Source organism: Tachyglossus aculeatus, chromosome 17 (genome assembly GCF_015852505.1).
Source record: "Tachyglossus aculeatus isolate mTacAcu1 chromosome 17, mTacAcu1.pri, whole genome shotgun sequence".
In the NCBI taxonomy this organism is placed as follows: Eukaryota; Metazoa; Chordata; class Mammalia; order Monotremata; family Tachyglossidae; genus Tachyglossus; species Tachyglossus aculeatus.
This window is the reverse complement of record NC_052082.1, coordinates 58240293-58255301: the sequence shown is the minus strand read 5'-3', so window position 1 is coordinate 58255301 and position 15009 is coordinate 58240293. Positions and strand designations below refer to the sequence as shown.

Sequence of the window (15009 nt, the reverse complement as noted above, 5' to 3'; positions counted from 1 at the left end):
ATGATGACGGCCCTCCCCTTCGCTCTCCTCAGCGGGCCTCCCTCCACCCCGCCGGGACTCCAACTCCCAGCCTGCCTTGCGGGCGTCGACCGGGGGCGCGCTGCACGCCGGGAAGGGGAAGTCCCGCCCCTCTCCGCGCACGCGCGCGCCCCCACCATGCTCGGGTTGGGCGGCGGGGATGAGGTCATCGGCGCGCGCCGCGCAGGCGCCGTAGGTGGCGCGGCGGGCGGGCCCGGATGCGCAGGCGCCGCGCAGGCGCCGTAGAGGGTCTCGCGCGGCCGGCGGGCCCTGATGCGCACGCGCGCGGGCGCCGCTTCCGGTCGGTCGTCGGTCGGTCGGTGGCGTCGACGGCGATGCCTGAGGAGAGGGTCCCGTGGGCGGGCGGCGTCGCGCCGGCGGGCCCGAGGCGGCCCCCGACCCCCGGCCCCGCCGGCCTGGAGGAGCAGCGCCGGAGCCTGCCCATCTTCGGGGCCCGAGGCCCGCTGCTCGACCACCTCCGGACCGCCACCAGCGCCGTGCTCATCGGTGAGGGGAAACCCGGGGCCGGGAGGCCCAGGAGCGGCCCCGGCAGGCAGGCAGGCAGGCAGTCGTAGGCGACGACCACCCGGTCATTCATTCATTCGTAGGCGAGGACCGGCCCCGTCCTTCATTCATTCAATCAATCATAGGCGAGGACCGGCCCCATCATTCATTCATTCGTAGGCGAGGACCGGCCCCGTCATTCATTAGCTTATTCATTCAATCACTTCCTCACTTATTCATTCAATCGTAGGCGAGGACCGGCCCCGTCATTCAGTCATTCATTCAATCAATCATAGGCGAGGACCGGCCCCATCATTCATTCATTCGTAGGCGAGGACCGGCCCCGTCATTCATTCACTTATTCATTCAGTCACTTCCTCACTTATTCATTCAATCGTAGGCGAGGACCGGCCCCGTCATTCATTCATTCAATCAGTCATAGGCGAGGACCGGCCCCATCATTCATTCATTCGTAGGCGAGGACCGGCCCCGTCATTCATTCACTTATTTATTCAGTCACTTCCTCACTTATTTATTCAATCGTAGGCAAGGACAGGCCCCGTCATTCATTCATTCATTCAATCAGTCATAGGCGAGGACCGGCCCCATCATTCATTCATTCGTAGGCGAGGACCGGCCCCGTCATTCATTCACTTATTCATTCAATCACTTCCTCACTTATTCATTCAATCGTAGGCGAGGACCGGGCCCGTCATTCATTCAGTCGTTCATTCAATCAATCATAGGCAAGGACCGGCCCCGTCATTCATTCATTCGTAGGTGAGGACCGGCCCCGTCATTCATTCACTTATTCATTCAATCACTTCCTCACTTATTTATTCAATCGTAGGCAAGGACAGGCCCCGTCATTCATTCATTCATGCATTCGTAGGCAAGGACCGGCCCCCTTGTTCATTCATTCGTTCAGTCATTCAATCATAGGCGAGGACCGGCCCCGTCATTCATTCAGTCATTCATTCAATCAATCGTAGGCGAGGACCGGCCCCGTCGTTCATTCATTCGTAGGCGAGGACCGGCCCCGTCATTCATTCACTTATTCAGTCAATCACTTTCTCACTTATTCATTCAATCGTAGGCGAGGACAGGCCCCGTCATTCATTCATTCATTCAGTCAATCGTAGGCGAGGACCGGCCCCATCATTCATTCATAGGCGAGAACCGGCCCCGTCATTCATTCGTAGGCAAGGACCAGCCCCGTCGTTCATTCGTTCATTCATTCAATCGTAGGCGAGGACAGGCCCATTCATTCATTCAATCAATCATAGGTGAGGACCGGCCCCAGCGTTCATTCATTCATTCATTCGTAGGCGAGGACCGGCCCCGTCATTCCTTCGTTCATTCAATCGTAGGCGAGGACCGGCCCCGTCATTCATTCAGTCGTTCATTCAATCAGTCGTAGGCGAGGACCGGCCCCGTCATTCATTCATTCGTAGGCGAGGACCGGCCCCGTCATTCATTCACTTATTCAGTCAATCACTTCCTCACTTGTTCATTCAATCGTAGGCGAGGACAGGCCCCGTCATTCATTCATTCATTCAGTTAATCGTAGGCGAGGACCGGCCCCATCATTCATTCATTCATTCATAGGCGAGAACCGGCCCCGTCATTCACTCATTCATTCGTAGGCGAGGACCGGCCCCGTCGTTCATTCGTTCGTTCATTCATTCAATCGTAGGCGAGGACCGGCCCCGTCATTCATTCACTTATTCATTCAGTTACTTCCTCACTTATTCATTCAGTCGTAGGCGAGGACAGGCCCATTCATTCATTCAATCAATCGTAGGTGAAGACCGGCCCCATCGTTCACTCATTCATTCGTAGACGAGGACCGGCCCCGTCATTCATTCACTTATTCAATCAACCACTTCCTCACTTATTCATTCAATCGTAGGCGAGGACCTGCCCCGTCATTCATTCAGTCAGCCATTCAGTCGTAGGCGAGGAGTGGCCCCGTCATTCATTCATTCATTCAATCGTAGGCGAGGACCGGCCCCGTCATTCATTCACTTATTCATTCAGTCAATCACTTATTCATTCAATCGTAGGTGAGGACCGGCCCCGTCATTCATTCATTCATTCGTAGACGAGGACCGGCCCCGTCATTCATTAATTTACTCATTCATTCTATCACTTATTCAATCGTAGGCGAGGACAGGCCCTGTCATTCATTCATTCAATCGTAGGCGAGGACCGGCCCTGTCATTCATTCATTCAGTCGTAGGCGAAGACCAGGCCCGTCATTCATTCATTCAATCGTAGGCGAGGACCGGCCCCGTCATTCATTCATTCATTCATTCAATCGTAGGTGAGGGCTGGCCCCGTCATTCATTCATTCAATCGTAGGTGAGGACCGGCCCCGTCATTCATTCAGTCATTCGATCGTAGGCGAGGACCGGCCCCGTCATTCATTCAATCATAGGCGAGGACCGGCCCCGTCATTCATTCACTGATTCATTCAGTCAATCAATCAATCAATTGTGTTTATTGAGCGCTTACTGTGTGCAGAGCACTGGACTAAGCACTTGGGAAGTCCAAGTTGGCAACATCTAGAGACGGTCCCTACCCAACAGTGGGCTCAGTCTAAAAGGGAGAGACAGAGAGCAAAACCAAACATACTAACAAAGTAAAATAAATAGAATAGATAAGTACAAGTAAAATAAATAGAGTAATAAATATGTACAAACATATATACATATATATATATATTCAGTCAGTCATTCAGTTGTTCATTCATTCAATCGTAGGCGAGGACCGGCCCCATCATTCATTCAGTCATTCATTCAATCATAGGCAAGGACCGGCCCCGTCATTCATTCATTCGTAGGCGAGGACCGGCCCTGTCATTCTTTCACTTATTCATTCAATCACTCACTTATTCAATCGTAGGTGAGGACCGGCCCCATCATTCATTCATTTACTCATTCATTCAATCGCTTACATTTCACTTCAATCACTTCAATCACAGTAGACTGTGAGACCACTATTGGGTAGGGACTGTCTCTGTATGTTGCCAATTTGTACTTCCCAAGCGCTTAGTCCAGTGCTGTGCACATAGTAAGCGCTCAATAAATACGATTGATGATGATGATTGATTACTCACTCATTCATTCAATCGTAGGCAAGGACCGGCCCCGTCATTCATTCATTCATTCAATCGTAGGCGAGGACCGGCCCTGCCATTCATTCATTCATTCAATCGTAGGCGAGGACCGGCCCTGCCATTCATTCATTCATTCAATTGCAGGCGAAAACCGGCCCCGTCATTCATTCATTCGTTCAATCGTAGGCGAGGACCGGCCCCGTCATTCATTCATTCAATCGTAGGCGAAGACCGGCCCCGTGTGAGCCCACCTTTTAGACTGTGAGCCCGCTGTTGGGTAGGGACTGTCTCTATATGTTGCCAACTTGTACTTCCCAAGCTGTGCACACAGTAAGCGCTCAATAAATATGATTGATGATTGAATGAATGAACGGGTCCCTGTAGGCTCGTGTCTACCCCAGCACTTAACACAGTGCTCAGCGCAGAGCAAGCGCCCGACGAATACCACCGTGACCGCTAACGCTCTCCTTCCTCCGGCTCCGCAGGAGAGACGGGCTCCGGGAAGACTACGCAGCTCCCGCAGTACCTGTACGAAGCGGGCATCGGGCGCCAGGGCGTCATTGCCGTGACCCAGCCGCGCCGCGTGGCCGCCATCTCCCTGGCCGCCAGAGTCTCGGAGGAGAAGAGGACCGAGCTGGGGAAGCTGGTAATAATAATAATAATAATAATTACTACGTGCAAAGCACTGTTCTAAGCGCTGGGGAGGTTACAAGGTGATCAGGTTGTCCCACGGGGGGCTCACAGTCTTCATCCCTGGTACGTACCGAAACCGGCTCAGAGAGGGCGGGGGTGGCGCGGGGCGAACCCGACGCGGGGAGTGGAAGGGAGGCGGCGGATCCTGGCCCGGGCCTCAGTTTCCTCATCTGCAAAATGGGGCCCGACTGCTCGCTCTCCTCCTCCCTCAGACGGTGAGCTCTGTAGGCCGAGAGCTGTCCCGGCGCTCAGTACATAGGAAGTGTGCAGTCAGTCCCACTGCGGTGGTGGCTGCCACACAAGCCCAAGCCCCTCGGACGTCTTGTTTCCGCCTCCCGTAGACTAGAAGTTCCACGTGGGCGGGGATCGCGCCTTCCGACTCTTGTGTTGCCCTCTCCCAAGTGTTTAGCGCAGTGCTCTGCGCACAGTAAGCACTCAGGAAACATCCCCTTCCTTCCTCTCCCCCTCGTCCCCCTCTCCATCCCCCCATCTTACCTCCTTCCCTTCCCCATAGCACCTGTATATATGTATATATGGTTGTACATATTTATTACCCTATTTATTTATTTATTTATTTTACCTGTACATTTCTATCCTATTTTATTTTGTTGGTATGTTTGGTTCTGTTCTCTGTCTCCCCCTTTTAGACTGTGAGCCCACTGTTGGGTAGGGACTGTCTCTATGTGTTGCCAATTTGTACTTCCCAAGCGCTTAGTACAGTGCTCTGCACATAGTAAGCGCTCAATAAATACGATTGATTGATTGATTGCTTGATCACTGATGGACCGATCTCCCAGTCCCCATGCTGATTTCCTCCTCCTGCCCCAGCCAACGAGTGATGGTTTTTAACCTTTTCTACCTTTGAGAAGCAGCGTGGCTCAGCGGAAAGATCCCGGGCTTTGGAGTCAGGGGTCACGGGTTCAAATCCCGGCTCCACCACTTGTCAGCTGGGTGACTTTGGGCAAGTCACTTCAATCAATCAATCAATCAATCAATCGTATTTATTGAGCGCTTACTGTGTGCAGAGCACTGGACTAAGCGCTTGGGAAGTCCACGTTGGCAACGTATAGAGACAGTCCCTACCCAACAGTGGGCTCACAGTCTAAAAGGGGGAGACAGAGAACAAAACCAAACATACTAACAAAATAAAATAAATAGAATAGATATGTACAAGTAAAATAAATAGAGTAATAAATATGTACAAACATATATACATATCATCAATCGTATTTATTGAGCGCTTACTGTGTGCAGAGCACTGTACTAAGCGCTTGGGAAGTACAAGTTGGCAACATATAGAGATGGTCCCTACCCAACAGTGGGCTCGCAGTCTAGAAGGAGGAGACAGAGAACAAAACCAAACATATTAACAAAATAAAATAAGTAGAATAAATATGTACAAATAAAATAAATAAATATGTACAAACATATATACAGGTGCTGTGGGGAAGGGAAGGAGGTTAGATTATTATTATCACCTTGTAAGCTTCTCAGTGCTTAGAACAGTGCTTTGCACATAGTAAGCGCTTAATAAATGCCATCATTATCATTATTATGGGGGGATGACGAAGGGGAGAGGAAGGAAGGGGCTCAGTCTGGGAAGGCCTCCTGGAGGGGGCATGGGACTGTTCTAAGCGCGCCACTGTTTTCCACCCTGGATCACTTCTCTGGGCCTCAGTTCCCTCATCTGTAAAATGGGGGTGATGACTGTGAGCCCCCTGTGGGACCTGATCACTTTGTAACCTCCCCAGCGCTTAGAACGGTGCTTTGCACATAGTAAGCGCTTAATAAATGCCATTACTATTATTATTATTACCATCCTTGGGCAGGTGGGTTTCTGTGCAGGGTCTTCTGCCTCAGCGGCCCCATCCCTCAGCGTCCGGCCAGGAGGGCCGACGGGCAGGCGGGGGTGGGTCGGAAGCACCCCGGCGGCATTTGTAGTAACCTCCCCAGCGCTTAGAACAGTGCTTTGCACATAGTAAATGCTTAATAAATACCATTATTAGTAGTAGTAGCTATTAGGGCGGTGACCCCGGCCTCGCCGGACCACCACCTGGCTGACGGGCGGGTGGGCCGGGGCGGTCTGTCCCCCCTCCCCTCAGGTGGGCTACACGGTGCGCTTCGACGACGTGACGTCGGAGGCGACGCGGATCAAGTTCCTGACGGACGGGATGCTGCTGCGCGAGGCCGTGGCCGACCCCCTGCTGCGCCGCTACAGCTGCGTCCTCCTGGACGAGGCCCACGAGCGCACGGTCCACACCGACGTGCTCTTCGGGGTCGTCAAGGCCGCGCAGAAGAAGCGGAGGGAGCTGGGCAAGCTGCCCCTGAAGGTCAGCCCCGCGGGGCGGGCGATCCCGCGCCCGGGCTCCCCGAGGGCCCCGGGTGCGAAGGGGGAAGGGTTTCGGGCCGGGGGGAAGTCCCAGCGCGCGGCCTGGCTCCCGCAGGTCATCGTCATGTCGGCCACCATGGACGTCGACCAGTTCTCCCAGTATTTCGGCGGCGCCCCCGTCCTCTACCTGGAGGGCCGGCAGCATCCCATCCAGATCTTCTACACCAAGCAGCCCCAGAGTGACTACCTCCAGGCAGCCCTCGTCTCCGTCTTCCAGATTCACCAGGTACCGATCCCGAGGGGTTCCGGGACCGGAGCCGCCGATACGGGAAGCGTGGCCCCGGCCCCTCCCCTCGGGACGAGCGGCGATGTTGGATTATTAGGGGGTCCCCCCTGCACCCGAAAGGGAAGTCCGCCCCGGCTCACCGCGTGGAGCCGGTGGACGGGTCACCTGGGATGCCGTGGGCCGAGCGGAAGCATCCGGTCCCGGGAAACGCCCTCCGGGACGCTTCATTTTTGTCCTAAATTTCCCGGGAGCTGGTTCCCAAGACCGCGCAGATGTGGGCCTCTAGTCCTCTAGACTGTGAGCCCGCTGTTGGGTAGGCATCGTCTCTATAAGTTGCAAAGTTGTACTTCCCAAGCGCTTAGTACAGTGCTCTGCACACAGTAAGTGCTCAATAAATACGATTGATTGATTGATTGGTCCCATTTAGGCAGGAGGCAGGCAGAGAGACGGCCCCAGTGCTTTGCACATAGTAAGCGCTCAATAAAGACCGTCATTATTATTATTATTTATTAAGCACTTAATACGTGCAAAGCACTGTTCTAAGTGCTGGGGAGGTTACAAGGTGATCAGGTTGTTCCACAGGGAGCTCACAGTCTTCATCCCTTTTAGACTGTGAGCCCACTGTTGGGTAGGGACTGTCTCTATGTGTTGCCAATTTGTACTTCCCAAGCGCTTAGTACAGTGCTCTGCACATAGTAAGCGCTCAATAAATATGATTGATTGATTGATTGATTGATCCCTAATAAATACGATTGAATGAACGAATGAATGGGCAACCGCCGGCTCCGGACCCCCAGAGGAGCGCCCAGTCCAGCTGCTCCACGCCCTTTCCCCATCTCGCTCCCAGGAGGCCCCCTCCTCCCAGGACATCCTGGTTTTCCTGACGGGCCAGGAGGAGATCGAGGCCATGAGCAAAACCTGCCGGGACATCGCCAAGCAGCTTCCGGACGGCTGTCCTCCGCTGCTGGTGCTGCCCCTGTATGCCTCCCTTCCCTACTCGCAGCAACTGAGGGTCTTCCAGGGGGCCCCAAAGGTGAGCCGTCACGGTTTTCCGGTGCGTCCGGGGCCACCTCCCCTGGGCTCTTCCGCCCGCCCTCACCGGGCCCGCCGCCGCCTTCCTTCCCCTCCCCCAGGGCTCTCGCAAAGTGATCATCTCCACCAACATCGCCGAAACCTCCATCACCATCGCCGGAATCAAATTCGTGATCGACACGGGCATGGTGAAAGCCAGGAAGTACAGCCCCGGTGAGAGCTCGCGGGGGCTGCCGATTTCAACCGCGGGGCCTCGGCCCGAAGGTCGAGGGCGGGGGTCGTCTTGAGGCTGCCGCGGGGCCCGAGCCCTTCCGATCCAAGTGGGCACGATCTGCTGGCGCTGCCCCCCGGGCCCGGCCTGTGGGCGGACGGGAGGCGGTGCCCAGGCGATCCCCGGGTTGGAGGACCACGGCCCCTCTGAGCCGCCCACTTGCTCGGCGTGCCGTGGGGCTTTCCCGTGGCCGTCCCCACGTCGATCCCTCCCCGCCGTCCGCAGGCAGCGGCCTCGAGGTGCTGGCGGTGCAGCGGGTGTCCAAAGCCCAGGCCTGGCAGCGGGCCGGCCGGGCGGGCCGGGAGGACAGCGGCCTCTGCTACCGGCTCTACACGGAGGATGAGTTCGAGAAGTTCGACAGGATGACCGTCCCGGAGATCCAAAGGTCAGGCCTCCCCTCTCCCGTCCGGTTCCCGTCCGCGGGGATCCTCCCGTGTCCCGCTTCAGCTGTCGCTGACGATGCCCCCCTCTCTCCCCTTCCCCCCAACCCCGGTAGGTGTAACCTGGCTAGCGTGGTGCTGCAGCTCCTCGCCCTGAGGATCCCGAATGTCCTCACCTTCGATTTCATGTCAAAGCCGTCCCCAGGTGAGCCGGCGGGAGGGGAGGGCAAATCGATCGGTCAGTGCTATCGATCGAGCGCTTACCTTGTGCACCGTACTAAGGGGCCGAGAGAGTCCAGTACAGCGGAGTTGGCGGACACATTCCCTGCCCACGAGGAGCGCGCGGTCTATATGGGGAGGCAGACATCGATATAAATAAATTACGGATACGTCCGTAAGATCGAAGCGCAAGGAGCAGACAGAAGGGAGAGGGAGTAGAGGGAATGAGGGCTTGGTCGGGGAAGGCGTCTTGGAGGAGGTGTGATTTTTCAGAAGGCTTTGAATTGGCGGAGAGTGGCAGTCTGTTGCCTGTGAAGGGGAGGGAGGTCCAGGCCAGAGTCCGGGCGTGGTCAGCGGTGATACAGACGAAATGGGAGCACAGAGCAGATTGGCGTTAGAGGAGCAAAGTGTGCAGGCTGGGAAACACTCGAGGAAATCATCCAACGGCTGGGATTTCTGGGCACTTTGGGAGCCCGGTCCCGCTCGCCTGTGGTTTCAGAAACCAAGACGGCGCGGGAATCAATCAATCAATCAGTCGTATTTATTGAGCGCTTACTATGTGCAGAGCACTGTACTAAGCGCTTGGGAAGTACAAATTGGCAACATATAGAGACAGTCCCTACCCAACAGTGGGCTCACAGTCTAAAGGGGGGAGACAGAGAACAAAACCAAACCTACTAACAAAATAAAATAAATAGAAGAGATATGTACAAGTAAAATAAATAAACAGAGCAATAAATATGTACAAACATATATACAGGTGCTGTGGGGCAGGGAAGGAGGTAAGATGGGGGGGATGGAGAGGGGGACGAGGGGGAGAGGAAGGAAGGGGCTCAGTGTGGGAAGGCCTCTTGGAGGAGGTGAGCTCTCAGCAGGGCCTTGAAGGGAGGAAGAGAGCTAGCTTGGCGGAGGGGCAGAGGGATTGGGGGCATTCCGGGCCCGGGGGATGACGTGGACCGGGGGTCGACGGCGGGACAGGCGAGAACGAGGGACGGTGAGGAGATTAGCGGCGGAGGAGCGGAGGGTGCGGGCTGGGCTGGAGAAGGAGAGAAGGGAGGTGAGGGAGGAGGGGGCGAGGGGATGGACAGCCTGGAAGCCCAGGGTGAGGGAAGACCCGGGGCCGCGGCGTAGATGAGGATGGGCCCGGGGAGCGAGGCCGCCCCCCGCCTCCCTTGGTCGGGGCTCACGGCGGGGCTCCCGGGTTTGGAGATCACATCCAGGCGGCCGTCGACCAGCTGGACCTGCTGGGGGCCCTAGACCGGAAGGATGAGCAGCTGACCCTCACCCCCATCGGGAGGAAGATGGCAGCCTTTCCCCTGGAGCCCAAGTTTGCCAAAGTAAACAGTCGGTTGGGTGCGGTGGCCGGGATGGCGTGTGTTGGGCTCCCCCGGGAGGGAGGGAAGCCTAGCAGCAGCAGCAGTAGTAGCAGCAGCGGTATTTATTGAGCACCTGTTTGGTGCGGGGCACTGCCCTAGACTCCCGGGAAGTACAGAACAGCAGAGTGACCGGTCCCCTGCCCCAACGGATCCTCCGCTCTCAGCCCGGCATCCTTTCTGTGCTTTCTGGCTGGCCGCCCCTAACCATCCCCTCTGCTCTGGCCCTCACCCCCCGAAGTTTGGCATTCCCACTTCTCCCGAAGTTTGGCATTCCCACTTCTCCCGAAGTTTGGCATTCCCACTTCCCCCTCGTCTAGCTCACGCGCCCCTGACCGGGCCCACCAGAAAGCCGAGCGCTCACATCCCCCCCCCCCCCCCCGTCAGTCGCTCTACACTGTAAACTCCTTGTGGGCGGGGAATGTGATTGTTTATTGTTATATTGTGCTCTCCCAAGTGCTTAGCACATTGCTCTGCACACAGTAAGTGCTCGGTAAATACGATTGAATAATAATAATGATAATAATGGCATTTATTAAGCGCTTACTATGTGCAAAGCACTGTTCCAAGCGCTGGGGAGGTTACAAGGTGATCAGGTTGTCCCACGGGGGGCTCACAGTCTTTATCCCCATTTTACAGATGAATGAATGAGTGAGTCAGTGATTCACAATCTTCTAGACTGTGAGCCCACTGTTGGGTAGGGACCGTCTCTAGATGTTGCCAACTTGTCCTTCCCAAGCGCGTAATACAGTGCTCTGCACACAGTAAGTGCTCAATAAATACGATTGAATGAGTGAATGAATGGATCACTTATTGAGCACTTACTATGTGCAGAGCACCGTACTAAGAACTCGGGATAGTACAATACAACAGAATTAGCAGACATGTTCCCTGCCCGTAATGAGCTTACGGTCTAGGGGGAGGGACGGACATTAATATGAATAAATTCACACATATATAAATTCCTTGTGGGAGGGAGGGAGGGAACAATGACATTGGCCCAAGCCAAATAAAAAATAAAAATAATGATGGCATTTATTAAGAGCTTACTATGTGCAAAGCACTGTTCTAAGCGCTGGGGAGGTTACAAGGGGATCAGGTTGGCCCACGGGGGGGCTCCCGGTCTTCATCCCCATTTTCCAGATGAGGTAACTGAGGGCCCAGAGAAGTTAAGTGACTTGCCCAAGGTCACACAGCGGACGTGGTGGAGCCGGGATTCGAACCCCTGACCTCTGACTCCAAAGGTGCTGTATTGGGAAGAGGTCAGTGTAAAGAAGCAGCGTGGCTTACTGGCAAGAGCGCTGGCTGGAGACTCAGAGGATGTGGGTTCTAATAATAGTAATAATAATAATAGTGATGATGGCATTTATTAAGCACTTACTATGTGCAAAGCACCGTTCTAAGCACTGGGGAGGTTACAAGGTGATCAGGTTGTCCCACCGGGGGGGCTCACAGTCTTCATCCCCATTTTACAGATGAGGTCACTGAGGCCCAGAGAAGTGAAGCGACTTGCCCAAAGTCTCCCAGCCGACAAGTGGCGGAGCCGGGATTTGAACCCCTGACCTCTGACTCCAAATCCCGGGCCCTTTCCACTGAGCCACGCTGCTTCTAATGCCGGTTCTGCCACTTCGTCATCATCAGTCGTATTTATTGAGCGCTTACTGTGTGCAGAGCACTGTACTGAGCGCTTGGGAAGTACAAGTTGGCAACGTATAGAGACAGTCCCTACCCAACAGTGGGCTCACAGTCTAAAAGGGGCCACTTGTCTCCTGTGTGACTTTGGGCAAGCCACTTAGCGTCTCTGTGCCCCAGTTACCTCACCTGCAGAATGGGGATCCAGACTGTGAGCCCCACGTGGGACAACTCGATCGCCTTGTGTCTACCTCAGGGCTTAGAACAGCGCTTGGCACGTAGTAAGCGCCTAACAACTATCATCATCTAAAGTGTCTGCGTCTCCCTGGGCTCTGCAGACCATCCTCCTGGCCCCCAAATTCCACTGCACGGAAGAGATCCTGACCATCATCTCCCTGCTGGCCGTGGACAGCGTCCTCTACAACCCCCCGGCCCGGCGGGACGAGGTGCAGGCCGTCCGCAGGAAGTTCATTTCCAGCGAGGGCGACCACATCACCCTGCTGAACGTTTACCGGTCCTTCAGAAGCGTGGGCGGCAGCAAGGTACCAGCGGGCCGCCACGCTCTCCTCCTGCCCCCCGGCCGCCTCCAGCTCCCCTCTCTCCCTCCCATCCGGCTCGGGAAGATTCAGCCGGAGCGGGAGGCGGGATTTCCCGGCCGCTCCCCGGGGGCGCTTGGGGAAGTACGCCCCGAGGTGACCCGTTCTCCGTCCCCCCGGGAGCTCGCGTGGTAGCGGGAATCGGAGCCGGCGGGAGGCCGAGGCCTCGCTCTCCTCACGGCGGGGATGGGGGTCCGGCCGGCCCCCTTTCGGTCCCTCGGCAGGAATGGTGCAGAGAGAACTTCGTCAACGGCAAGAACGTGTCGCTGGCGGCCGAAGTCCGAGCCCAGCTCCGGGACATCTGCGTAAAGGTAACGGGGTCTCGGGGGCAGCTCCTCCCTCCTCCCCTTCCTCCCCGCCGCCTGCAGCCCGGCCGGGGTCGGTCGGCGTCCGTCCCGAGGTTGGGGGGCAGCGGGGGGCCGGCGTCGGCCCCTCCGCCCGTCTGATCCGTCTCCCGCCCGCCCGCCCAGCTGTCCGTGCCCCTGGAGTCGTGTCGCGGGGACACGGGGAGCGTCCGCCGCTGCCTGGCCCACAGCCTCTTCATGCACGCGGCCGAGCTGCAGCCGGACGGCACCTACGCCACGGTGGACTCGCATCAGCCCGTGGCCATCCACCCCTCCTCCGTCCTGTTCCACTGCAAGCCGGCCTGCGTCACCTACAACACGCTGCTCCACACCAACCGCTGCTACATGCGGGACCTGTGCGTCGTCGACGCCGACTGGCTGTACGACGCCGCGCCCGAGTACTTCCGCAGGAAGCTGCGGGCCGCCCGCAACTGACTGCCGTCGGCGGGACCCTCACCCTCCCGGCTTCCCCCCGCCCCGGCTCAGAAACGCCCAGGAGGAGCCGGGCTGGTGCAGGGATTCGGTTGTGGTGCTGGGGAGGGGCGTGGTGAAAGCGAACGTGGCGTCGGCTGGTGATGCCTGGCGGGGGACGCCTGGATTCATCGGGCTGCTCGGGAATCCGTTTCCTCCGCAAGCTTCGGCTCCGGGAAACAGGACTCTTGGGGCGTCTTTAGGAAGGGGGTGCTGATGGCTGCGACCTCCCTGGGTCCCCTCCGGAGAGGGGACGTCAGCTGCTCCCCCATCTCCCACAGCCCCCATCAGTTGGTTCCCTCGGCCCAGTATGCGGGGGGCTGCCGGGGGGCCACCCTGGCATTCCAGGCCCCCAGAGGAGCCGAGCCCAGTGACCGCTCCTTCCTTCCCAAGGGGGCTGACCAGGCATTCCAGACCCGCTGGAGCCTTTTCCAGGAACCGGGCACCATCAGATCCCGGACCAGTTGCTCCTCAGGAAATGCGGCGGGGCCGGGAGAAAGCCCCCTCCAACCAGGCTCCCGGCCGTCGGGGCCTACCAGTGGCCAGCGGCTGTGGGGAGCGGGTCTGGAATCGGGCCGGGCCGCAGTGTGGGCCGAGTACTATACACCGAGTGCTGGCCGGGGGCCCGGGGCGTCCAGCTGGGAGGGCGTGGGCTGCCGGAGTCCCCGAGCCCCTGCCCCGCAGTGGGTACGAGTCTGAGGGCAGAGACGGGATCGTGGGCACGCATCAGGACAGCTCGTGCCATCCGGCCGCGAGTGTGTGCCGGCCGGCTGGCCGGCCGGCCCGGGTAGAGAGCGCGTCAGCTTCCCCGCCCGAGCTGATTCGGACCCGTGCCCGCGGGCCCTGCCGTTCACCTTGCCCAAAATGTCGCTCGTCTCTGCCTCGTACCCTCCTCCGAAACGATTCCCTTGTGGGAAAGGTGTTCGGAGAGGGAGGAAAAGGGCAACAGGGTCTCTCCGGAGCTTTGTCAGGGGCGTGCAGGAGCACCCTTCACGGGGCCATTCTGCTGGAGATGCAGACCGGTGCTGTCCGTTTTCCAGGGTGCTTTTGAGGACACTTCAGAATTTTTATCTAAGCTGCTCAGGGAAGAATTCAGATGGGCAAAGCCCACTCTGACTCCATTTATAATGACAGGCTGGCCATTTGTATGAGTCTGTCATTATAACCTGTATAAACCTCAAGTTGAGCTTTCTTTTTAGACTGCTTTCCTTACTCCTCCGACGGCTTTGGTACCGCAGACCCTGGGGCTGTCCCTGGCTCAGCTGTGCCTTGGGGGTGGTGAGGCCCCCTCACCCCACCCCTCCGCACAAGTCTGCTCACCCCCCTTCCTTCTGCTTCTCTGCGAAAGCACCCCAACTGCAGAAAAAGGCAGTAAAGCACATTTTGTTCTGTCTTTGATCGGTGGTGGAGTGATATTTATGTTGCGGGGCCGGGTGGAGAGAGGTTAACAATACTGCCAGTTACTGCTCTTCCAGGAGGCCTTCTCTGATTGATGCCACCTGTTCTCTGCCCTGATACCACACGGGCTCAGTGGTCCTCCCCTTCCCCGTGTCACGTAGAGACCCCGAGATGACCCATTTCCCTCGCCCCATCTTGCCCACGTGCGCCAGGCGTGCCGGTCATGTGTTTCCAGACATGTGCAAAGCGTGTGTATATGAAGGGCTGTGTGGGCTTGTCTATAGTGTGAGTGGTTGCACGCTGAGGGTACACAGGCCTTACCCGTGGGGCTAGAGGCTACAT

General features: G+C 57.0%; 1 protein-coding gene across 1 annotated transcript; it reads left to right on the top strand.

The window, feature by feature from the left end:
* The first annotated feature begins 422 nt into the window (after positions 1-422).
* DHX33 (DEAH-box helicase 33) lies at positions 423-14665 on the top strand. Its single transcript, XM_038759699.1, has 12 exons — positions 423-525; positions 4129-4289; positions 6439-6666; positions 6781-6951; positions 7799-7984; positions 8085-8196; positions 8480-8639; positions 8751-8839; positions 10063-10190; positions 12197-12400; positions 12679-12765; positions 12925-14665. Exons 3-12 carry the CDS (start codon positions 6508-6510, stop codon positions 13231-13233), a joined length of 1605 nt encoding a protein of 534 aa, XP_038615627.1. The 5' UTR covers positions 423-525; positions 4129-4289; positions 6439-6507; the 3' UTR covers positions 13234-14665.
* Positions 14666-15009: the final 344 nt, after the last annotated feature.

Excerpts from the sequence above, each read along its gene's own strand:
- DHX33 (XM_038759699.1), top strand. The coding sequence starts at position 6,508 with ATGCTGCTGCGCGAGGCCGTGGCCGACCCCCTGCTGCGCCGCTACAGC. Across the intron at positions 7,985-8,084 it reads TCTTCCAGGGGGCCCCAAAG|GGCTCTCGCAAAGTGATCAT; the intron begins GTGAGCCGTCAC and ends CCCCTCCCCCAG. Across the intron at positions 12,401-12,678 it reads GAAGCGTGGGCGGCAGCAAG|GAATGGTGCAGAGAGAACTT; the intron begins GTACCAGCGGGC and ends GTCCCTCGGCAG.